The sequence below is a fragment of the Ruditapes philippinarum genome, unplaced genomic scaffold (assembly GCF_026571515.1).
Source record: "Ruditapes philippinarum isolate M1 unplaced genomic scaffold, ASM2657151v2 ctg94_1_1_1_1, whole genome shotgun sequence".
NCBI lineage: Eukaryota > Metazoa > Mollusca > Bivalvia > Venerida > Veneridae > Ruditapes > Ruditapes philippinarum.
In genome coordinates this window covers 5,353-31,116 of record NW_026853837.1, presented here as the reverse complement: position 1 = coordinate 31,116, position 25,764 = coordinate 5,353, and the positions used below count along the sequence as shown (strand labels likewise).

At 32.8% G+C, this 25,764-nt stretch overlaps 1 protein-coding gene across 1 annotated transcript in view; it reads right to left on the bottom strand.

The window, feature by feature from the left end:
- LOC132738131 (AP-3 complex subunit delta-1-like) overlaps positions 1-21,690 on the bottom strand; it is a 40,549-nt gene extending 18,859 nt beyond the window's left edge. Inside the window, exons 1-7 of the mRNA XM_060725583.1 lie at positions 21,451-21,690; positions 15,323-15,418; positions 12,026-12,106; positions 11,062-11,142; positions 8,014-8,066; positions 4,933-4,982; positions 2,508-2,557 (exon numbers count right to left, since the gene is read on the bottom strand). Coding sequence (XP_060581566.1) covers positions 2,508-2,557; positions 4,933-4,982; positions 8,014-8,066; positions 11,062-11,142; positions 12,026-12,106; positions 15,323-15,418; positions 21,451-21,546 — 507 coding nt within the window. The 5' untranslated portion in view covers positions 21,547-21,690. The remainder of the gene's footprint in view (positions 1-2,507; positions 2,558-4,932; positions 4,983-8,013; positions 8,067-11,061; positions 11,143-12,025; positions 12,107-15,322; positions 15,419-21,450) is intronic.
- Positions 21,691-25,764: the final 4,074 nt, after the last annotated feature.

Here is a 25,764-nt window from a genome sequence, read left to right as displayed (position 1 = left end):
ATGCCAAATATGAAGACTGTGGGTCAAAGGAATCTTAAGTTATTGGGCGGACAAGAAACAAGAGCTGTCATAGGAGACAGCCAAGCTCGACTAATAAAATACTGGATGCAGTAAGGAGGACAAAAAACTATGAAAAGAAAAACAATTATGTATAATTATGTATTAAGTTTATAGTAAAAAAATTTCTATTTGTTAACTAAATTCCAAGATCAAGGGAATAATTCTAGAAATTTAGTCATGCTAAAGTTATGAACTTTGTCACACAACAATGTGTTTTGGTAATTTTGATTTAAAAAAAAATATATATTTTTTGAAGTTTGAAGTAGATACCTTAAAAAGTAAAGAAGTTATTAATATTTCTTAAAGAAATCCTAAGTTCAAAGAAAGATAAATCTGTAAATATTGCTTCAAGAGTTACGAAAAAATTGTCACATAAAATGTAAATGATGATAAGGAATAAGTATTTGAAGTTTTGAGGTGAGGTACTTTAAAACTAAAAATGTTATAGTAAAAAAATAAACATTTTTCTAGTAAAAAAAATCTAAGTTTATGGGGAGATTAATTCTTGCAATATTAGTGCTTAGAGTTATGAACCTTGTCACATAAGATGTGGATTGATGATAAGTTACATATATTTTGAAGTATTGAAGTTGGGATCCCTTTAGAAATAATAAGTAACAGTTAAAAAATAATATTTTTAAGGTAAAAATTCTTAGTTCAAGGGGAGATAAATCTAAAAATATTTGTTTGGGCTGAGTTTATGAACCTTGTCACAATAAGATGGGGGGTAATGATTGGGATGAATTAAGGTAACAATTATATTTGAAGTATGAGGGTTGAATCCCTTAAAAAAATAAAGAAGTAACAGTAAAAAAATAGTATTTTTTTGAGGAAAATTCTAAGTTTCAAGGGGTGATTAAATCTTGAAAAAATTGGTGCTAGAGTTATGAACCTTGTCACTAAGATGGAGATGATGATAAGATACATATATTTTTGAAGTTTATTGAGGTTGATTCCCTTAAGAAAATAAAGAAGTAACAGTAAAAAATAGTTATTTTTTTAAGGGAAAAATTCTAAGTTCAAGGGGAGATAAATCCTAAAATATTTGGCTGCTAGGAGTTATGAACCTTGTCACATAAGAATGTGGTTGATGATAAGGACATATATTTTGAAAGTTTGAAGTTTGATACCAAGAAATGACCAAAGTTATTAGTTTGAAAAATATTTTACTGCACCAAAACTTTAATCTGAAAATCTGGACGCAGCCCGTTGGACGCCGATGCTGGGGCCGGAGTAGGAAACAGCTCTCCATATACTTCGTTATTAGTCGAGCTTAAAAAAAACCGACAGACAGCCGGACGGCCGGGGACGTCCGGCCCCGGACGACAAGCTGATTCCAGGTGTGTGTCGTGCAACTGTGACTTTGTGTGCGGGGCGTATAAAAATGTTTTATTTCTTAAATTATTCTTTATGAACTATTAGGTCTCGATGGTGGTGGCAATTTTTAATGCTGGTTTGCAATGATTCATAGAACTATTTATAGAGGTCTACTTTGGCAAGTTCATGCAAAATTTTATGGCATGGTATTTTTGTTACAAAAATGATAAGAATGTCCTTTCCTATAGCTTTATAATCTACATAAAGAAAGTTGCATTCCCAGGGGCAGGGCCAATTTCTGACCCGCGGGTCATGATTATAGAATTTTTTTTGTTAGAAATCTTACAATTGATGCTACATGGCAAAATATCCTAAGCTTTGGGCTTTCACACAATAATACTGAAATTTGTTTTTCTATATAAGTCTATGTCAGTCTACATAAATAAAGTGAGTCCTGGGGCGGGCCATATATTAACCCAAGGGGCATTAAAACTTAATTAAAACCATAGGGGCATGATTAATAACAATTATTGTTTGGCTCCACATAAGTGCATGTTACATGCCCAAACAATTTATATTAAATCAAAATCCCCTGCACTTTGTCTGACTATGGTTAACATTTCTGCCAAGTAGTTTCAATTTCCTTCCACCGATCCAAAAGATACAGACGGAACACAAATATTGCTAACAAACAGACGACCACATGCCTAACAATATATGCCAAAAATATTTTCGGCCCTATAAAAATGACATATATTCTATGTAACTGTCTTTAGAATATGACATTTTAAAAATATATTGTATTGTTTTGCTCTTAACATTCTTTAAGATGTTATTTGACCACATGACATAGTACATTAACATAGTATAACACTTTTACAACATATGCTTTATTATATTAGCTAACCACAATGGCCTATTTGTATTGTTTTACTAATTACAAAAGTTTATACATTATATTGAAACATCTAAAGCTTTGATCTTCTTTCTAGATGTAAGAGCAAAGAGATTTCCATAGCAGAAGCATCTGTTAGAGAAGACATAAGCCAAGCCATATTACAGCACCCTTTCCCATAAGCTAGGGGGGATGATTATATTTGACAATGATAAAAGAGAACATGTTACTTTACCTGTATGGAGGCGGTATGGTTTGGAATGCCTGTAGATACAGAAATGAGTACTGTAAGTAAGAATAAACATGAATCAGTTATAACACAAGTGCCCGCAGTGAATCACTATTTTCTTCTCTCAATTTTTCACACTTTATACTTCTCATACAAGCTGGAATTTCTTTCTTTTTCAATATAAAAGCTATATGTTAAAAGAAACATGTGCATATAGATTAGACTTGAAATCAAACTAAATTCTAAACTGTTATCACCCTGTTAACCTAGCAATAAAAATTGTCTTTATTTATGGTGTTTTGTGAAACACTTTGAAAAAAGATCTGATTCATTCTACTGTTCAAATTGTCTACCATCTTCTTCACTTTCTCAAGATAATAAACCCACCACAATGGGTCTGATAATGTACAGTTAAGAATTTCAAGCTTGTATCGTTTCTGTTTCCTGTAAATTTAAAGCCTTAGGTGCATCTTAAAACGTGTAGATGTGTCTTGCATTTTCTCAATTTTGATTTTTAGGAAGATATAAGAATTTAATAAGAGTTCTCACTTTATATGTACCCTGTGGTATTATGTATACCAGTGGATCAATGTCTGCATTAGCCAGAATTACAGATACATACTTAAGGAATTCCGAATATAACTACATTACACCATAACAATGTCTACTGGACATGTTTGCCCTAATCTTTTACTATACCTTGACCAAATAAATAAATATTTGAGAATGGTCTGGTCACATTACATTAGAACATATGTATATCATACCATAATCTTGACTTTAGTTAAAGACCATCTTATATGGTAATAACTAGATGATATAAAATGTATAACCTATGTACACAAATTAATATCAAAATAAAGATTTGTATAAGATTTGATAAACTTCTTTCTGTCATTGCAAAAATATATGTACTGACATACATACAGACAACACCAAATTTATGTCTCTCAAATGGGGGTATAAAACTAAATGTTAGCTTTAAAACAATTTATAATCATTTCAAAGCCGAGAGGCAGTCAGAAAACATCATTATGTCTAACATGTTCAAAGCCAATTAAATATAGACCCCTCCCCACCTACCAAGGTTAGACTGTATGCTTACACTCGACCATTTATAAATGTATTGAATTTAAAACTGAATTTTTACCAGAATTGAGTGAAATACTAGCAAGTACACAAAAACACTAGTTCTAATATATGTGATGTTAGTATAGTGCTAATGTAACTATTATCATGTATGTTAAGGGGCAATATTAGAGCAGCAGTGTAATTGTCTGTAAACTATGACCACAAATGGTAGTATCATATAAAATATTGTGTATTAGAGATTAAAAAGCAAAAACTAAAATTAAAAAATATAAAAAAAACACTAAATAATGAGTAAAATATCAACACTATACTCTATCAAAATTTATGTCAAATTTATAAACAAGTCATTCGGATAAAGAGGCATTATCTTTACAAAATATACAACATATAAATCTGGGTATATAAATATGAACAATTGTATTATACATGCTTAAAATGTCCAATTTGATTCACTGCAGACACTAATACTGACAAAAAGTTGATATATTCAGCCAGTGTTTATTGAACTTTTATGATAAGCTTTATGGTTTAAAAATTTATAGTGATTAACAGAAATTAACAAAATACAATAACACAATAATTTATCAAAGCAATATTTATTTTTTTCACTGTAAATTATAAGAATTGTATTTGCTGATTTATACATGTACTCAAGAGTGTTGTACAATGGTTCTTGAACACGGATTTGACACAGCTACATTATAAACCAGATATGTGTTCATTAGATATGGAAGCACCTACTGTTTTGTCAGTATACTGACGGGCAACGTGAGGGATGGACAAGGGCAAATCTATCCCCACCCTCAAAGTAGTGGGGGCATTAACATATGCAAATTGTACTGTCTTATCATTCTGATTTATAAACTGGTATTGAATATAAATGTTCATCTAATATCCTTTTATATCTCATAAATAGATAAATAAATAGTATGTTGTAAAATGAGGAGGAAATAACAACATTTACTGGCTGAATATATTTGACAACAATCATGTTTGATATAGACAGGTTGATTTCTAATATATACCCACATAAACATAATCTTTACACAACAGAAAACAATATTAACTTAATGAATATATGCATTAAATAAAATATAAAAACAACAAAAAAAAGTTTAAAAAAAGCTTCATTCATAGTTGACAGTAAACTGTATACAAAAAATAACACGTTTTTTTTAATTTCATTTTTTTTTTCTTATTAAAAATATTTTGATCATTAAAGACTTATGATGAAAAGTTTTCAATACCAGTATGTAAAAATATGCATAAATAAAAATAAAAAGATAAAACTAAATGTGAGAAAAAACCAAAACAAAATCATGCCAACATGCAAACTTACCAGCTATCACAGTGTTGATACATTCATACAGGAGAGACATTGCTGATGTGCTGAAATTATAAATCATCAAATAAAATACACAGTATTAATTCAATAACATACAGCAATATTACACAACCAAAGACAGATTTATAAAGAAGGCAATCTAAATCATTAATTACTGTATTACTCGAAATCAAACTTGAGTGAGTGGCAGTGTGACCTAGTAGTTAATGTGTCGAACTAGTAATCTAACAATTGCTGAAGATGTGGGTTCAAACCCTGTCAGGGGCAAGCTGTTGTTTCCTTAGGCAAGAAACTTCACATTCATTGCTTAGTACTGGTTGGTTCCAGGAAAGGATTCTCGAGTGTTTCAATAAGCTTATAGCTACTAACACAATCAAACTAAAATAAATTTGTACAGACTAAACTGGTGTGTTTTTGTTTTATGATTTTGTATACAAACTAGTTGTCTCTAAATTGTCAAATTAGTAAAATATACATGTATGCACAGCATACAATACCAGGTAACTTTCTAATCAGATTTACCTTCCTTATGTATAGACTTGGAGACCTTAAGATTTTTTCCCCAAAAGTTTTCCACACTTCAAGTTACTCCTTCACACAAATTATAAAATTATATTAATCAACTTGTGGTTTACAACAACTTGCTACTGATGACTTTATTATTTACACAATGATCTTAAAATTAAACTAAAGGAGGCTATTTATTTAGTATGTCCCTAATTAGCCTATTTTTATGCTTTTAAGTTAAGGTAATGTTTAAACATCTATATCAACAATAAAAGCTACAATTATCTGCTTTATAGGACCATATAGCTTATTGCAAACATAAAGATAAACAAGATATGTTTGTAAAACATGTATGCCCCCTATCAGCAGCCAATTAGTCATGTGATAAAGTTATTATGCATGACTTCTGACCCTGAGTGATCAAACAATTAATAAGGGTTTATCAAGTATCTACTGGTCATGACCTTAAACTTTGACCCCTTGACCCAAAACTCAATAGGGGTCATCTGCTGGTCACGAACAATCATCATACAAAGTTTGAAGTTCCTAGGCCAAAGTGTTTTTAGTTAATTGATCAGAAACCGTTTTTACCTACAAGGTCAATGTGACCTTGACCTTTGACCCCTTGACCCCAAAATCAATAGGTCATCTGCTGGTCATGACCAATCACCATACCAAGTTTGAAGTTCCTAGGCCTAAGGGTTCTTTAGTTATTGATCGGAAACGTTTTAACATACAAGGTCAATGTGACCTTGACCTTTGACTTCAAAATCAATAGGGTCATCTGCTGCTCATGACCAATCACCATGCCAAGTTTGAAGTTCCTAGGCCGAAGCGTTCTTTAGTTATTGATCAGAAACCGTTTTTACTTACAATGTCAATGTGACCTTGACCTTTGACCCCTTGATCCCAAAATCAATAGGGGTAATCTGCTGGTCATGACAAATCACCATACCAAGTTTAAAGTTCCTAGGCCTAAGGGGTTCTTAAGTTATTGATCAGAAACTGTTTTTACTTACAAAGTCAATGTGACCTTGACCTTTGACCCCTTGACCCAAAACTTATTAGGGGTCATCTGCTGGTCACAACCAATCATCATACAAAGTTTGAAGTTCCTAGGAATAAGCGTTTTTAGTTTATTGATCGGAAACCGTTTTTACCTACAAGGTCAATGTGACCTTGACCTTTGACCCCTTGACCCCAAAATCAAAAGAGGTCATCTACTGATCATGACCAATCACCATACCAAGTTTGAAGTTCCTAGGCCTAAGGGTTCTTTCGTTATTGATCGGAAACCGTTTAACCTACAAGGTCAATGTGACCTTGACCTTTGACCCCTTAACCCCAAAATCAATAGGGGTCATCTACTGATCATGACCAATCACAATACCAAGTTTGAAGTTCCTAGGCCTAAGGGTTCTTTAGTTATTGATCGGAAACCGTTTTTGCTTACAAGGTCAATGTGACCTTGACCATTGACCCCTTGACCCCAAAATCAATAGGGGACATCTACTGATCATGACCAATCACCATACCAAGTTTGAAGTTCCTAGGCCTAAGGATTCTTTAGTTATTGATCGGAAACCGTTTTTGCTTACAAGGTCAATGTGACCTTGACCTTTGACCCCAAAATCAATAGGGGTCATCTACTGATCATGACCAATCACCATACCAAGTTTGAAGTTCCTAGGCCTAAGGGTTCTTTAGTTATTGATCGGAAACCGTTTTTGCTTACAAGGTCAATGTGACCTTGACCTTTGACCCCTTGACCCCAAAATCAATAGGGGTCATCTACTGATCATGACCAATCACCATACCAAGTTTGAAGTTCCTAGTCCTAAGGGTTCTTTAGTTATTGATCGGAAACTGTTTTTGCTTACAAGGTCAATGTGACCTTGACCTTTGACCCCTTGACCCCAAAATCGATAGGGGTCATCTACTGATCATGACCAATCACCATACCAAGTTTGAAGTTACTAGGCCTAAGGGTTCTTTAGTTATTGATCGGAAACTGTTTTTGCTTACAAGGTCAATGTGACCTTGACCTTTGACCCCTTGACCCCAAAATCGATAGGGGTCATCTACTGATCATGACCAATCACCATACCAAGTTTGAAGTTACTAGGCCTAAGGGTTCTTTAGTTATTGATCGGAAACCGTTTTTGCTTACAAGGTCAATGTGACCTTGACCTTTGACCCCTTGACCCCAAAATCAATAGGGGTCATCTACTGATCATGACCAATCACCATACCAAGTTTGAAGTTCCTAGGCCTAAGGGTTCTCTAGTTATTGATCGGAAACCGTTTTTGCTTACAAGGTCAATGTGACCTTGACCTTTGACCCCTTGACCCCAAAATCAATAGGGGTCATCTACTGGTCATGACCAATCACCATACCAAGTTTGAAGTTCCTAGGCCTAAGGGTTCTTTAGTTATCACTCGGAAACCATTTGGTCTACGGACCGACGGACCAACGGACCGACGGACCGACAAGTGCAAAGCAATATACCCCCTTTTCTTCGAAATGGGGGCATAATAATTCCCATGAACAATAAATAGAATATTTACCTATGAATAAGATTTGTTAAAGGTTCTATTAATTTCTTTCCTAGACGGTTTATGAGTTTTTCCCAATTTAAACAAAATAATATAAAACAAATAAAAACCCCCTGTTCAATGTTTTTAAAAATATCATTTTTTCAAAACTTTAAAATTGAAAAGTTCAACTTTTTAAATACCCCAATGCAAAATTTTAACTTCTGTTGGGATAAAAAAGTGTTTTGAAGGGGATGAAAAAAAAATTACCAATAATGTATAAATTATTTTGTTTTTAAAGGTAGTAAAATGGGGGGAAAAATAAAATGAACTGTAATAAGATAAAATTGACATGACATTTAATGATTTTTGATGAAAACCCGTTGTTATTTTGTAATATTTTGAAGAACAAGGGGTGAAATGAAAGTAATTTTCCCCGGTTTTTTCGGAAATTAATAAACTTTCACACTGCAGATCACCTGTAAAAGGGAAAACATGGCATTTTTTTCTTTAAAGGTTTTCTTTTTCCCAAACGGAGTATTTTATTGGTTTTGGGTTTAAAAATTACCTTGACTGGGTTTATTTTCTAGTTGGGCTTTATTTACTTTAAATGGTTTATTTTCTTTGGGGGTATATTCCTGCTGGTATTTTTACCCAGTGGGTAAACATTTTATTTATCTATCGGGATTTTTTATTTTGGCTAGGTACAATTTAAAAACTGGGATGAATATTATCTAACTTGACAATATACTGAATTATAATCTCAATAAGACTCACACCCATCAAATAAAAATTTATTAATATCCCCTTTAAAAAAATTTTAAATTTTAATGTTAAATAATTTTTTGGGTTTTTGGATTTTAAGTACACCCAAATTTCAATAAATGGAAAATTAAATTTAAAAAAGAAAATGCCGGGGTTGAATCACAGCTTCATTTTTTTTTTGGGCAAAAATCGTTTTAATGAAATATAGCCTTGATCGGATCCTCCATTTTTTTTCAGCGGGGAAAGGCGCGAGAGTTCGGGGAATGCGGGAAATTTTAATAAAGGGCCCCTTCTTTCTAAATGGTTTTGTTGTGTCATTTTAAAAAAGCAATTTATTGTTTAAAATAAAAACAAAAACTGCAGTGACTTTCGGGAAAATACCCATAAATAATTTGTGAAATTTTTAATTTCAAAATTTTTGGGAAAAATTTTAAAAAATAATTAAAACGCAAAAATTGAATATAATTTTGTTAAAATTTTTTTAATGTCCAACCCTTTCCCAAATCTGATATAGGGAAAATTTGACGAGGTCGGGGGTGATGAAAATGAACCATTAATGCCACTGTCATACTGACCTGATACTCAAATCCGAAATCAAAAATTATAAAATAGCCGCATCACGACAAAACCAACATAGTGCGTTTGCGACCAGCATGGATCCAGACCAGCCTGCCCATCTGCCTAGTCTGATGAGGATCCATGCACGGTTTGTAAGCGAATAGCATGGATCCTGATCAGACTGCGCGGATGCGCAGGCTGGTCTGGATCCATGCTGGTCGCAAACCCATTATGTTGGTTTTGTCATGGCGCGGCTCAAATTTTCTTTGCATGACTGTAAAAAGCATTAATAACATGGAAATTCTCATGTTGTATTCTATCAGGTATGTGATTATAATGTTTTGTGAGAATAATTTAACTATGGTGATATAATAATGTTGTAAACCAATAAATTACTTTAGCCAATATGAACAGTTTTATAATAGGATGTTTCACAAAACTTCACAGTTCTATGTATACAATAAATGACTATATTAAGCTATTTATTGACTGTGGTAGGCAATAAACGACAAACCTGAGCCATATGTTATCAGCTATGTGTATAAAACATGTAATATTTGTGTACTATATAATGTTTGTAAAATGGCTGTACCATATGGGGCTATTTTATTTACCAAGAACCTTACGTGAAACAATTTATCTCATAATTATCAATAACACAGATGATACAACCAATTCATTCCAATCTGTGTTTTCAAATCAGTCACATTATATATTACTTATTTTACGTATCATGTTTGTAGTTCAATCACATTATATATTACTTATTTTACGTATCATGTTTGTAGTTCAATCACATTATTTATGACTTACTTTGCGTATCATGTTTGTAGTTCAATCACGTTAATTACGACTTACTTTACGTATCATGTTTGTAGTTCAATCACATTATTTATGACTTACCTTGCTTATCATGTTTGTAGTTCAATCACATTATTTATGACTTACTTTGCATATCATGTTTGTAGTTCAATCACATTATTTATGACTTACCTTGCTTATCATGTTTGTAGTTCAATCACATTATTTATGACTTACTTTGCGTATCATATTTGTAGTTCAATCACGTTATTTATGACTTACTTTGCGTATCATGTTTGTTGTTCAATCACGTTATTTATGACTTACTTTACGTATCATGTTTGTAGTTCAATCACATTATTTATGACTTACCTTGCTTATCATGTTTGTAGTTCAATCTCATTATTAATGACTTACCTTGCGTAACATATTTGTAGTTCAATCACATTATTTATGACTTACTTTGCGTATCATGTTTGTTGTTCAATCACGTTATTTATGACTTACTTTACGTATCATTTTTGTAGTTCAATCACATTATTTATGACCTACCTTGCGTATCATTTTTGTAGTTCAATCACATTATTTATGACCTACCTTGCGTATCATGTTTGTAGTTCAATCACGTTATTTATGACTTACCTTGTGTATCATGTTTGTAGTTCAATCACATTATTTATGACTTACCTTGCGTATCATGTTTGTAGTTCAATCACATTATTTATGACTTACTTTGCGTATCATGTTTGTAGTTCAATCACGTTATTTATGACTTACTTTGCGTATCATGTTTGTAGTTCAATCACATTATTTATGACTTACTTTGCATATCATGTTTGTAGTTCAATCACATTATTTATGACTTACTTTGCATATCATATTTGTAGTTTAATCACATTATTTATGACTTACTTTGCATATCATATTTGTAGTTCAATCACATTATTTATGACTTACTTTGCGTATCATGTTTGTAGTTAACATAAGAACATCAGTGCCATCGTGAAAACTCTGTGAGGCAGCAAGGTATCCTATCCTCTACAAATGAAAATTTACAAATATCTTATTTATATAATGCTGAACATACTGTATACTTACTTTTCAAGAATGCTGATTGTAACTACAGGAAATATATGTATCATTATGAAAAGGTGTTTTATGTCAATTTTTGCTCATACTTTGTATATGTAAGGTATTAATTGTATATGTCAGTACTATGGATTAACATAATTAACATAAGTGATATACATTCTCCATACATATGCTTTCAAAATGCTCCCCCCCCCCACTCACTAATCCTAGTTTATGTTACTATATGCTGAAAAGCAGAAGAAACAGATGGTAAAGGTAATAGGCCAATAAATAATTTTATGGTAACTATAATATGACAACAGAAATAAAAAGCTTTTAAGAAATAAAAATAAGACATTTCTAGGGCACAATGGGCCTTTAAGGACAGTATGATAAATTGTGAACAACCTTTTTTCCAACTGAAACACAATAATTTAATATAATGGTAGCAGCTGAATTATTCACGGCAATACTGGCATTGTCTCTATAATAGGTACGGTACTCCAATATGAATGTTAATCATGTACAGCAGGTAGCAGACTTACAATCAATAAAACTATACTATACAGTTGTTAATAAGGTTGACTGAAGACTGATTAAATTGCTGGTTATTTCATTTCAATGACCTACTTACAGGACAGATTCTACTAGTATCAACATTGTAGTAAAACCTTTACTAAGGGTCCAATTTCAGCATAAACATACTTTTTTCATCTTTAATATCTTATAATTAGGGTAAAAAATGAAAATCAATAAACAGCTGTAAGAATTGTTAGATTCTGTTTCTGTTCTCTGTATATCAATTACTACACATATCATAATATCTCAACCATATACATGTTATAGTTACCTTAAAGGTGAATTTTGTAGAGCTCATCACTTCAATCACATTAAAGGCTGCCCAGCTAACATCATATCCCAACATTTGAAGCTGAAAACATACACAGCAATAACTGGAATTTTCACATTCAGGTTAAAATCATGTAATCATAATACAAGAATTTAGTAACTAGTAAAACAAGATATGTTTGTAAAACATGTATGCCCCCTATCAGCAGCCAAATTAATTCATGTGATAGTAATTATGCATGACTTCTGACCCAGTGATCAAACAATTAATAAGGGTTATCAAAGTATCTACTGGTCATGACCTTGACCTTTGCCCTTGACCCCAAAATCAAATAGGGGTCATTTGCTGGTCATGACTAATCACCATGCCAAGTTTGAAGGTTCCTAGCCTAAGGGTTCTTTTATTATTGATCCGAAACCGTTTTAACATACAAGGTCAATGTGACCTTGACCTTTGACCCCAAAATCAATAGGGGTCATCTGCTGATCATGACCAATCACTATGCCAAGTTTGAAGTTCCTAGGCCCAAGTGTTCTTTAGTTATTGATCAGAAAACCGTTTTTACTTACAAGGTCAATGGACCTTGACCTTTGACCCCTTGATCCCAAAATCGAAAGGGGTAATCTGCTGGTCATGAAAAATCACCATACCAAGTTTGAAGTTCCTAGGCCTAAGCGTTCTTAAGTTATTGATCAGGAAACCGTTTTTTTACTTACAAGGTCGATGTGACCTTGACTTTTACCCCTTGACCCAAAACTCAATAGGGTCATCTGCTGGTCACCACCAATCATCATACAAAAGTTTGAAGTTCCTAGGCCTAAGCGTTTTTTGTTAATTGATCAGAAACCGTTTTAACCTACAAGGTCAATGTTACATGACCCTTTGACCCCTTGACCCAAAAAAAACAATAGGTCATCTGCTGGTCATGACCAATCACCATAAACCAGTTTGAAGTTCCTAGGCCTAAGGGTTCTTAAGTTATTGATTGGAAAGGCATTTTTTACCTACAAGGTTCAATGTGACCTTTCCTTTGACCCCTTAACCCCAAAATCAGTAGGGTCATCTGCTGGTCATGGACCAATCACCATACCAAGTTTTAAGTTCCTAGGCCTAAGGGTTCTTTAGTTATTGATCGGAAACTGCTTTTTACCTAAGAGGTCAATGTGACCTTGACCTTTGACCCCTTGACCCCAAAATCAATAGGGGTCATCTACTGATCATGAATGGACCAATCACCATACCAAGTTTGAAGTTCCTTAGGCCTAAGGGTTCTTTAGTTATTGATGATCCGAAACTGTTTTTACCTAAGAGGTCAATGTGACCTTGACCTTTTGACCCCTTGACCCCAAAATCAATAGGGGTCATCTACTGATCATGACCAATCACCATATCAAGTTTGTAGTCCCTAGGCCTAAGGGTTCTTTCGTTATTGATCGGAAACCGTTTTACCTACAAGGTCAATGTGACCTTGACCTTTAACCCCTTAACTCCAAAATCAATAGGGGTCATCTACTGATCATGACCAATCACCATATCAAGTTTGAAGTCCCTAGGCCTAAGGGGTTCTTTCGTTATTGATCGGAAACCGTTTTTACCTACAAGTCAATGTGACCTTGACCTTTGACACTTAACCCCCAAAATCAATAGGGTCATCTGCTTTGGTCATAACCAATTACCATACCAAAGTTTGAAGTTCCTAGGCCTAAGGGTCTCTTTTGTTATTGATTTGGAAACCGTTTTTACCCAAGAGGTCAATGTGACCTTGACCTTTGAACCCCTTGACCCCAAAATCATTAGGGGTCATCTACTGATCATGACCATCACCATACCAAGTTTGAAGTTCCTAGGCCTTAGGGTTCTTTACTTATTGATCGGAAACCGTTTTTTACCTTAAAGGTCAATGTGACCTTGACCTTTGACCCCTTGACCCCAAAATCAATAGGGGTCATCTACTGATCATGACAAATCACCATAAACCAAGTTTGAAGTTCCTAGGCCTTAAGGTTCTTTTAGTTATTGATCGGAAAAACCGTTTTGCTGACAAGGTCAATGTGACCTTGACCTTTGACCCCTTGACCCCAAAATCAATAGGGGTCATCTACTGATCATGACAAATCACCATACCAAGTTTGAAAGTTCCTAGGCCTTAAGGTTCTTTAGTTATTGATCAGAAACCGTTTTTTGCTTACAAGGTCAATGTGACCTTGACCTTTGACCCTTGACCCCAAAACAATAGGGGTCATGTACTTGTCATGACCAATCACCATACCAAGTTTGAAGTTCCTAGCCTAAGGGTTCTTTAGTTATCACTCGGAAACCATTTGGTCTACGGACCGACGGACCGACGGACCGACAAGTGCAAAGCAATATACCCCCTTTTTTTCAAAAGGGGGCATAAAAACAAGTTTTACTACTATGAACAATACAATTTGTACATAAAATTTCATTTAATAAATAATTTGGTTTTGACTATAGTTTTCTCTCTCATAAACTTCATTTAGTCTCAGAGTAACAGTTGAGAGAGAGAATGCCAATGACAAACATGCAATTAAATACATTGGTTTGTAAAGTAATCGCTTAAAATACACCCAATAAATTGTTAATAGCATCAAGCAGATATCAAAATAATTTGCACATAATAAATCTTTCGCTTAAAACTAGCATGCAAAATTCTGAGAGTATTAAATATTGCTCCAAGACAACTTGAATGATCTATGACATTTTAAACAAACCCACTTTAGTTTATTATTTACAAACCAAATAGATAATTATTTATGACTGGCAGACATTCAGCTATGAATTATGAATGTAGAGCTAACAATACACAATTTCTAACACACAATAAGCTTTTCTAGTTTTGCTTTATATAACACCTTTCCTCACTGTTTGTTTTTGTCTGGTTTTACAGTGCACAAACACAATTTAGGTCACATGGCACGAAAACAGGAAAGATGATTTTGGCTAACCATGTGTGTTACAAACTTAAAGCAACACCAGGGGTTAAAACCATAACACCTTCTGGAGCTAAGAGATGCATAGAACCCAGTCACCTCTTACAATCACAAAGAGAAAAACAGTGGCTGCAATTCGGATGCAGCAACTAGGGGGGGGCTTTCCTCACTGAATTTTCATAAAAAACTAGCTACTGTCTACTCCACATAAATGAATTTTATTTTCTGGGTTTCATGATAAAAAAGCACAGAGGTGCTGGCTCACCTAGTTCTTCACTGGTTACATTAATCTTAAATGATCTCTGCCTGATGCACCGAGTTTAACATTTTAACATGATTCACTTACATATGTGAGTTTGTTGACTGCCATGGCCTTAACAGCAATATTGTCTTGACGAAGTTCTGATTTGATCTCATCCAAGCATTCTGCAACATACTTGTGCTGAAAATTATACACAGTGTATTAATTAGATAAAATTTCAAAAATGTATAGGAAATCATTGCTTTTAATGTTTCCATTTAAGCTTCAATGAACTACAACTTAATAAAATACCACTAAAATGAACTCTGTGCAATATTACACATAAAAAAAACCCTGAAAAAAACATTCTTGCACAATCTTGACCACTTTCAAAAACTACTGACAGTATAACCTATTTTCTCATATCTGCGGCTGCAAAACACTCTACATGTTCAGAGGGAAAATGGATAAAACAAATTATAAAATTGAATTCACTTGAAAACATTGGTTTTAGTGTGGAATATTTTCTCAGATGCACATGGCCAATGGCAAAGAGAAAATATTGACTACCATTAGTTGATTACAATATAAAATCATTATTGATTGAAGTTCATGATTATAAATCAGCAATTGTGTACATTATTAAAGTTTATAGTACACCAAACCATCCCTTGAGCTATATCAGTATATTGTTTCAGTAAGAGCTTGAATTTATAAACATCACTTGAATAAGTAACAATGCATTTATAAAATATAAAATACAGGGGCATTTTTGCCCAATCACCACAGGTTGATATACATGTATTGTAAGCACCATACCAAATCCAAAATAACTTCTTTCAAAAAAAAGTTCAATCAGCTGCATAAAAAAAATAAATAAAGAAAATGAAAAAGGTTTCATACATAAGGCACATTTTGAAGTTCTTCAACTTTCTGAAATTTCAGAAATGACATATATGTTTTGCGCAGTTTAAAAAAAAACAAACAAAAAACATGCAATTTAGAAAAGTTTTCTATAAAATTTAAACCAGAGATTTCTCCCAAAATAGCCTTTGAAAAGGCATTTGATTTATTATTAAAATTAATGGACAATTCAATTCAACACTGCATTATTTAAGTAAGGACAGAAAAGACCATGATTCATATTCCTGTTATAGAGAAATTACTGAGAAAATCATAAGGGACATAATCAATGGAGTATAATGACACTAGTTATAAATGGCCTCTAGACAACTAGCTTCCTGACAGTATAAAAGATATATATAGAAAACATCTGCTGGTCATTTATCACTCTGTGTTCTATAAACATAACACACTTATAATATCATGGATATTGACTTAAAATGGTGAACAGTATTTCAATTGAAATACTGTTGTAAAGGATAGATGGAATAATTCTTTTTGGGTTGGATTTTAGGTCACACCAACACAGTATAGGTTGTATGGCGACTCAAGTTTTACTGGTGGAGGGAAACTTAAGGTGTCACTCTGAGGATGAATGGTTCCTTAAATACTAAAATACTGTAATAAAGGATATGCAAAAATTAGACCAATCACCAGTAACTAATCATGGATAATTATTATGGCTTTGTTATCAAAAGTGATAAATTAAATGTGAATCAGCTCTATATATACACCAGTATAAACATCACACATTTCAATAATGATAACAATATTTATATAGAAGTTCAAGTCTTGTATCAAAAAGAGATAAAAGATGATAATTCTAATTTAAATAGTACAATAAATAAACATTATTTTTCAATATGAAACATTCAGTGTATATAAATAATTAAAATGGTATGCCCAATGTATACAATTATATCAGAGTGCTTGAAGAAATACACAATGCATGAGATATAAACACAATACAGACATAATTAAAAAAATTTGTTACTGTATACAAAAACATAAACAAATAAAATATCAAATATGGCAAGGAATATAAGCAGGGAACCTTTAGATACTGATTAAAGTCGACAGTATATTCATGTACTGTCTAAAATAAATTCCCTTCACCAGAGTTTCTTGTAGTCAGACACTGTAATACATTATAGTAGTATTGTTATCATGCAAGCAGGAGAGCCCAATGGGAGAAGACAAGTGTAAATATACACGACAAGCCTGTAGAAAGTTTGGTATTATTACAATCCAGTCAGCAATGATGTAAAAATGGTCCTAACTCAAAGATATAATCAATATTCTCATAATAGACATCACACGGATAATAAAAGAGGCTACCTCATTAACAACAGAGAACTATTTCCTGTGCATCATTCAGTAACAAGGAGAACATTTAACTACAGTATTTCATACATGTCAATAAAAGATATCTTCTCAGTTGATAATTCTCTCCGATTTTTTAAAATTGTATTATGCATGCAAAATATCTGAATATACTGATTAATATTTTAAGCCATGAGCTGTTTGCCATTCAGTCAGTACATATTTTGAAATTTCACGTAAAATGATAAGTGGTTTTGTACTGCTTGAAAGATAATATGGATTGGACAAGTCCATTTAACATGATAATTGTTAATTAAAATAAATGCACTGTAAGCATTGCTTCATTTTACCACTTGAAACTGGTAACTTGAATGCATGATGATTCTTTGCATCCATTCAGTACATAACACAAACATAAATACAAAAAATGTATGTAAACAATTATCATATACTCAAGGGAATTTCACGAGCCAAGATATTTATAGAATAGATACTAATGACCTCTTGACTGACTGTGCAATTATGTTTTCAATTTTCTTGATCAGACACTGAAGAACACAAAATGATGTTATTGTCTATTGAAAGTTAGAAATAAGATACCAAAATATAGTACAAACCTTCCTGAAACTGCAGGATGTATAATATTACAGGGACTTTTTTTGCTTGTTTTATAGCCAATATTTGGTCATATTCCCAATTGAAAATAGTATATTATTTTGACAATCCACAAAATAAAAATATTGAATAAAAAACTCTAAAATCTTTGAAAAATAAGGGCTTCTTCGCTGTTGTAGAGCTTAAATGTTTGAGGATACCATCCTAGACAGTGATTGTTTGCATTCATTCAGTCACTGCAAATTTTCAGTCATGCATTTTTTCCCAATTTTTAACAAAATATCGCTGAAATTCCCAATTCCATGGGTATGGGTCAAGTTCCCCAAATCCTGGGAAAAAACCCTGTGTTATAACTTCATGCAATTGCATGTTACTTTTGTTAGCAGGAAAATGAGTTTAAGTTTATAAATTCAGTTCATATAAAGCAGTAAATCATTTTAAATTGATATAATTAAAGTGCCAGAATTTTTAGTTGCTCTTAATAGCCATGTAATATAACAATTTGGATAAATGAAATACTGTAATACTTTGTGGTTTTTTTTCAATCATACAATTACAAAACCACCAACTTTTCTAAAATAGTAACCTTAATATAAAGCACTATAAAGCCAAAAAACAAATAAATTATTCAACTTTTAAGCACCAAATGATCTTACTACTGTATATGTGTGTTAGGTAGAAGACTAGAACGGTAGATCATATACTGAAACCTGTAATGAAATTCACTAGAGTAAAATGAAAACATACAATATATTCCCAGGTTGCTTTATATAGGTTATGCCAGTCTCTAAATTTCACTTACCTCCTGGTACTAATGCAAGTCAAAAAGAAACATAAACATGATTTACTGTCATATAACAGTGCTTTTTATCATGCTCTCAACAGAATACCACTAGTAGTATCAAATAATTACAGCAATTAAACAAACTATCGATTTTATTTCCCTGATTTGTTATTATTACAAAGTAAAATTGTATATTCAACAATATGTTGGCATTTACCTGACATACACTTACCATTTAAGGATAGTGTGAGAAATGCCATATAAATTCTATACGGTTTTAAAAAAAATAGGCTGAATGTTTCACATCTGATTTAATAAAAACAAAATGACTGGAAAATTTTAACAATATGACTTAGACTTATATTAATAATATCATAATTTATCTTAGTCAGTTGAACATGGTTGAGAGTCACCCACATAGCACTTGAATTGACTCAACTAAAAGAAACTCTGTAGGAAAACAACAGAATGCAATGAAAGGTCTGTAGCAATGGAATGACTATAGTGGCAACATTGTGAAATCTCCATTTTTATGAAAAGTATGAGATTTTTCTTGCGATCTTATGGCTCTATGGAAAATTAAAATAATTCTATTCCAATCCAGTTGAATTGCAGTATAGTATGACAGGGACTTTAACAATAAGCTTGCAAAGTTTAGCCAATAGTACTTTTCTGAGGAATCAAGCATGTAAGAGGGAACAATACTCCCCGAAAATTGAATTAAGAGTTTCTGAAATTTTTAGGGGAATATATACTTATTTTGGGCTACCGGCTAGGGGAAACAGCCTTTATTTGGCTGTAAAATTAAATATTGGGAAAAAAGAACACTGAAATGTGGCAAATTGTGTCAAACTAACTATCAAGAGTTATGAAACTGACATTGTAATATTGCATTGCTCTACCAAGTTTCAAGTTAAAATCTCTACTGGTTCTAAAGTGATTCCTATATGATATAGCCCCACCTCTAAACTATGTTTGGTGAGGATATGAATTGTTATAAAAGCAGGGTTACTAATACTAACTATCACTTTGATTCTGCACTAATTCTGGAAGGTTCATCTTCATGAAGAGATTCTTTTTCCAAAACTGGATTATAAACAGATGTCGCACCAACACATAGTAGGTCATATGGTGACAAATTTCAAACATAATGTTTTATCATAGGATTACTACTAATACTAGGTTGCCCTTTAAGGGTTAACCTAAATATATAGCAAAATATGCATGGATGGTTAAGAAAATAATACAATGTGCTTTTAATGTTTATACAAATAACTTTTCTCTTCAAAAATTATAAAAGGTGATTTACAAATTTTTTATTTTACCACTTCATTAACATACCAAACTTTAATAAAAGGAAACTAATATTAATGAAGTCTTGAATGTGCAGACATTCCAAAAAGTGCCGCTGTAACAGACCTGACTGGTAAAATGTCACTCAGTTCAGGAAAATTCTGTCAAAGCCAGTCAGACTATGTTGGTAAAGAACCAAAGATTTTAAATTCAACTTTAACCCAAACAAACAGACAAAAAGATAACCCTGTCCTATTATATGATGTCCCAGTTGTCTTTGACTTTCACAATCCACACTGGGGTAATACTAGATATATGATGTCCAGGAAGCAGTCAACTGGCATGACTTAAAAGTGCAGGTTTATAGGCCTACCCTCAAAATGTTGTTCTAACTTTGACAAAAATGGGAAAACAAACCAACAATACAAGCAAATAATCTGTAAAATACTGGCAGAATTTGACTAGGGGTCTGCACAAATCATGGAACAGAATTCAAGTGGAAAGGAAAATTGTTCAGAACAATGTTTTTCTGTCCCAATAGAGGATGTTGTGTAGTGGGAACAGCAGGGCCAAAACACCAATTTTTGGGAAGGGGCCTCAGCCTTTTTCTTGGGGAAAATATGCGTGATTTTGGGATAATTTGGGAAAAGGGGTCTCAAAGTTAACACAAACTTTTAACGTGTTCTTCAAAATAGAAAAGCAAAAAGCACTGGGAAATACTAATACGGCAGTAAAAGACCTTAATTCAACACCATCATTTAATTTTGTTCTAAATTCTATGGGAAATTTCAAAAGACTGGGGAATTTTGAGGACCAAACTGGGCGAAAAAAGAGGCTAATTTGGTTGGGGAAACAGCCTATATTCAGCCTCTACAAAGAAGGGTTTTTTGGCCCTGAACAGTGGCATAGGGTCGGCTCAAATTATGGTCCAGAACAGTCAGAACCGAATTCGAGTGGACTGGAACATGTTCCAGACAATTTTTTTTCTGTCCCAAACTTTGAGGTTGTGTAGCGCCAGTAGAGGAAACAGTGACATAACCAGTCCTGAACCACACAGATGCTAGTTCTGAACAGTAATTAAAACTTCCTGGCCAGAACCACTCAGATTATTATATATTTAAGAAGAAGAAAAACAGCACAAGTCTTAAAAGCACATGATTTGTGCAGACCCTAAAAATCATGAAAAGGCCAAATGGTGCAAATTGGACAGTTTCAGGCCAATGACAGGATTTCCATCGTTAGCAATTCCGTTCCCAATAAACTTATTATTCATTTAACAAGCATTAAACTTTTAACATGGCCAACTCCCACTCACTTCATTTTCCTTGTGATTTCGGATGCCGCGCACCAAATCTTGTAAATTCTTATCTAAAACTCTTTCGAGTGTCCCTTTTACTTTGCTCAACGCCATATTTTATCCTGACGACGCCTATTGACTTATTTGAGCACTGTCAACTGCTATCTTCGAGAAAATGTGTCAAATTTACATAGACATTTTGTGTGTATGTTTTCGGAAATCCAAAATGGCTTCCTCCATCGATCATGTGACCTGTTGACGTGTTAGACTGTGTCCCGATTATTTTCTCTTTCTCTCTGAGAAAATTATGAGCGAACCGCATTGCGATTTTATTGTCATAAAGGGAAATTATAAAAAAAAAAATTAAAAAAAACCAACAAATAAACATAAACAACACACACACAACAAAAAGTAGCTGTTATACGCAACTTATATACTCAACGTCAAAGGAATGCACGGGATGCACGGGATTGTATGGAAAACCATGCCTGTCTTATATTGTTCATTTTCAATTAATTTAACCATACATATGAATTGAAAACACGTTCATATTAAACCGGAAGTCATATTAATCGACAGTTACAAAATGAAACCATACTGTTAGTGCATGAAACCAAGGTAGCATTATATAAGTTGATTTTCTCAATATAGGATGTCAATTCTTCAATATATGGTACCAAACTTTAAGAATGCATGGATGAACCGATATCCTTGTAAATATTAGTGAATTTCGTAAAATGTTCCTCGAACAATCTGGCCATTGAAACTGGTAGACATTCAAATACTTAAATTGCGTCTTTGTAAATATTGTAAACCTAAAGACAAGTGTTATTGAAATACACCCATTGTATACGCACCTGTCTCAAATATCGCTGCCAATGTCCAGGATCCGAGTGGGGGGTATAAATGCCAATGTTTAGGGCATACTTATTATCCTGGATACCAGCCACCAATCGATCGTGAGGTAGTCGGTGGAAGGTATACTATACGCTAGGATTCTCTGACCGCTCAAGCCCCAGCAAGGCATATACAGTGAATATTTCGAAATCGAGCATGTTATTCGGTCCAGAAGTAGTAAAATCAAGAATAAAAAGATCGATCCTTTATTAAAACCAGGTTTTTATATAGTCGCAGTGAACACAGTTTTGAAATAGCCTGGATGCGTGCGTCACATTTATTATGTGACTACCACCTATGAGTAAATACACAAACACTCAAACTTATAGTTCTTTGACCAATGTCATTGCAATAGACATTAAGCAATATGCAATAGACAGGACACTGTTTCTTGTGACGTTATCACAGAATTTGGTATCACAATATTTGGATTTGATGCATGGGAAGAGGCAGTAGCAGCGACAGCAGTAGGAAACGTGAAGTTAGCAGTAGCAGCAGCACAGCAGTAGCAGTAGCAAAATTATAAAATGTGAAATTGGCAGTAACAGTAGCACAGCAGTTAGCAATAGCACAGCAGGAGCAGTAGCACAGAAATAGCTGAGCAGTGACATGAATAATATATTTTCAACGATCATTTAGCTTTTACATACATATTACAACTTTACAATATGACGATTTTCAGTGTTCATTTTGTTATTCAACATCAATTACTAAACAATAACACTTACGTTATTTAGAAAACCATTTATTCTAAATTATTAAGAGGATATTTTTTCGTTTGCGTGAAATATGGAATATATTTTCACGAAACATGATAAAATGCCACATATTTTCACGAGCCGGTACGGCGAGTGAAAATATGTGGCATTTTATCATGTTGAGTGAAAATATATACCATATTTCACGAAAAACGAAAAAATATCCTTTTTATTTAATTTCATTATCAAAGAAAATGGTAACGAATCCCCTTGCTTGCTACCAACTGCAATGGTACAGCGTGCAGTAATTTATGCGTAAGCACGCGCTGTTTGGCGCTACATTGTGACGTCATGTAAACAACTCTTTAAACGTCTGTACAGCGTTAATTACTGAATTAAAGATATTGGTGTTCGGGTTAATTTTCTTAGTTAGACCATTTTCTATCATGCTAGATAGTTTTCAAACCAAAATTCAAGAAAAAGATTTTTCAAACAAAACGCCGAAAGAAGTCCCTTAAAATAAATATGAGTTTTGACTTCGCCCACTTTCATATTTATATTTCATATTTATTTTTAAAAAATATGAAATATATTTGACTGATATAGCACCATATTTCATGGGTAAAATTAAATAAAGAGACATATTTTAGAAAGAAAAAAGACAATTTTATATAAATTGTTTCATCAGATATGTAATTGTATTTTTATAGAAAGTTTAATTTTACAATCGAATCGTTTGCTTTTGTAATGCTGGCTGAAACTTCTGAACATATAATTGATTTCATTACCGAACATAACGTTGTAATTTATCATTAAATGATGTGTATATGATGTATATCTTTTCTCCACTTTACAAACTGGACGACGAAGGTACGTAACTTTCATTTAATATATACATTTATTTAATTTTACCCATGAAATATGGTGCTATATCAGTCAAATATATTTCATATTTTTTAAAAATAAATATGAAATATAAATATGAAAGTGGGCGGAGTCAAAACTCATATTTATTTTAAGGGACTTCTTTCGCCGTTTTGTTTGAAAAATCTGATAAATACAAAACAACTTTTTCTTGAATATTGTTTTGAAAACTATCTAGCATGATAGAAAATGGTCTAACTAAGAAAATTAATCCGAACACCAATATCTTTAATTCAGTAATAACGCTGTACAGACGTTTAAAAGTGTTGTTTACATGACGTCACAATGTAGCGCCAAACAGCGCGTGCTTACGCATTAATTACTGCGCGCTGTACAATTGCAGTTGGTAGCAAGCAAGGGGATTCGTTACCATTTTCTTTGATAATGAAATTAAATAAAAAGGTTATTTTTTCGTTTTTCGTGAAACATGGTATATTTTCACTCAACATGATAAAATGCCACATATTTTCACTCGCCGTACCGGCTCGTGAAAATATGTGGCATTTTATCATGTTTCGTGAAAATATATTCCATATTTCACGCAAACGAAAAAATATCCTCTTAATAATTTCATAATGTTTTCATTCTTTCATGATATTTTCTGCGGTTGGTAGTATTAATCGGGTCCCCCCCCCCTGCAAATCAGCAGTACAGACCTTTGGTCAATGTACATGTAAATGAAATTTATATGGGCAAACACCGAACAACAATTTCAAATATGCAAGTATAAACATGGTGAAAATTCATTTTTTCTGAGAAGCATGTAAATAAACAAGAGTAGCATTTTTATGTTGATATATACACTGATTCGAAGATATATGCAAAGATATCAGATGTGGTTATTTCCAAATAACTGGTTTCTTACATTAAAGTAGATTGAATAGAATAGGATGGCGCCAATTAAAAATGATATTCTGATGCTAAAATATTAATAATATCACTTAGCAGTAGCAGTAGATGCAGTAGCAAACTTATAAAACGTAAACTTGGCAGTAGCACAGCAGTAGCAGTAGCAAAATACATATACATGTATAATAATTGTGCGTTCATAACAAACAAAATATAATATAACGGAATGTAACGTAACGCAACGTAACATAAGACAAAAACAAAACTTCTACATACTTTTTAAATCACATGCAATTTATAGTCAACAGTTTATAGTAAATCTTGTAATACAAATAAGCAGATATTTTGCTGAGTAGATTCGAATATTTTATTTGTTTTCATAGTTTTAACATAGCGTACTTACAGTATAATTTACAAATTGAACAAAAATATATAGCTTACTAACTAAAATATATACATTTATTTAATTTTACCCATGAAACATGGTGCTATATCAGTCAAATATACTTCATATTTTTTAAAAATAAATATGAAATATAAATATGAAAGTGGGCGGAGTCAAAACTCATATTTATTTTAAGGGACTTCTTTCGCCATTTTGTTTGAAAAATCTGATAAATACAAACAACTTTTTTGTTGAATTTTGTTTTGAAAACTATCTAGAATGATAGAAAATGGTCAAACTAAGAAAATAAATCCGAACACCAATATCATTAATTCCAGGGCTGGGAATCAAAACTGCGTCGTATCCTACAAAATGTAAACAAACGCCGCCATCTTGGAACGAAAACCGTATGTTTTTGTTTATAACTCTTTTTGTTTGAAATGACTGAAAACAAGATATATGTATTAACACGCTACACTATTTTCCGCTTCGTTCGGTATATGTTGCTTGCACAACTATTTTGTAAAACAAAAGTTATAGCGAACTTGCAACTCGAAGCGGAGCAGAATTTTTATGAAA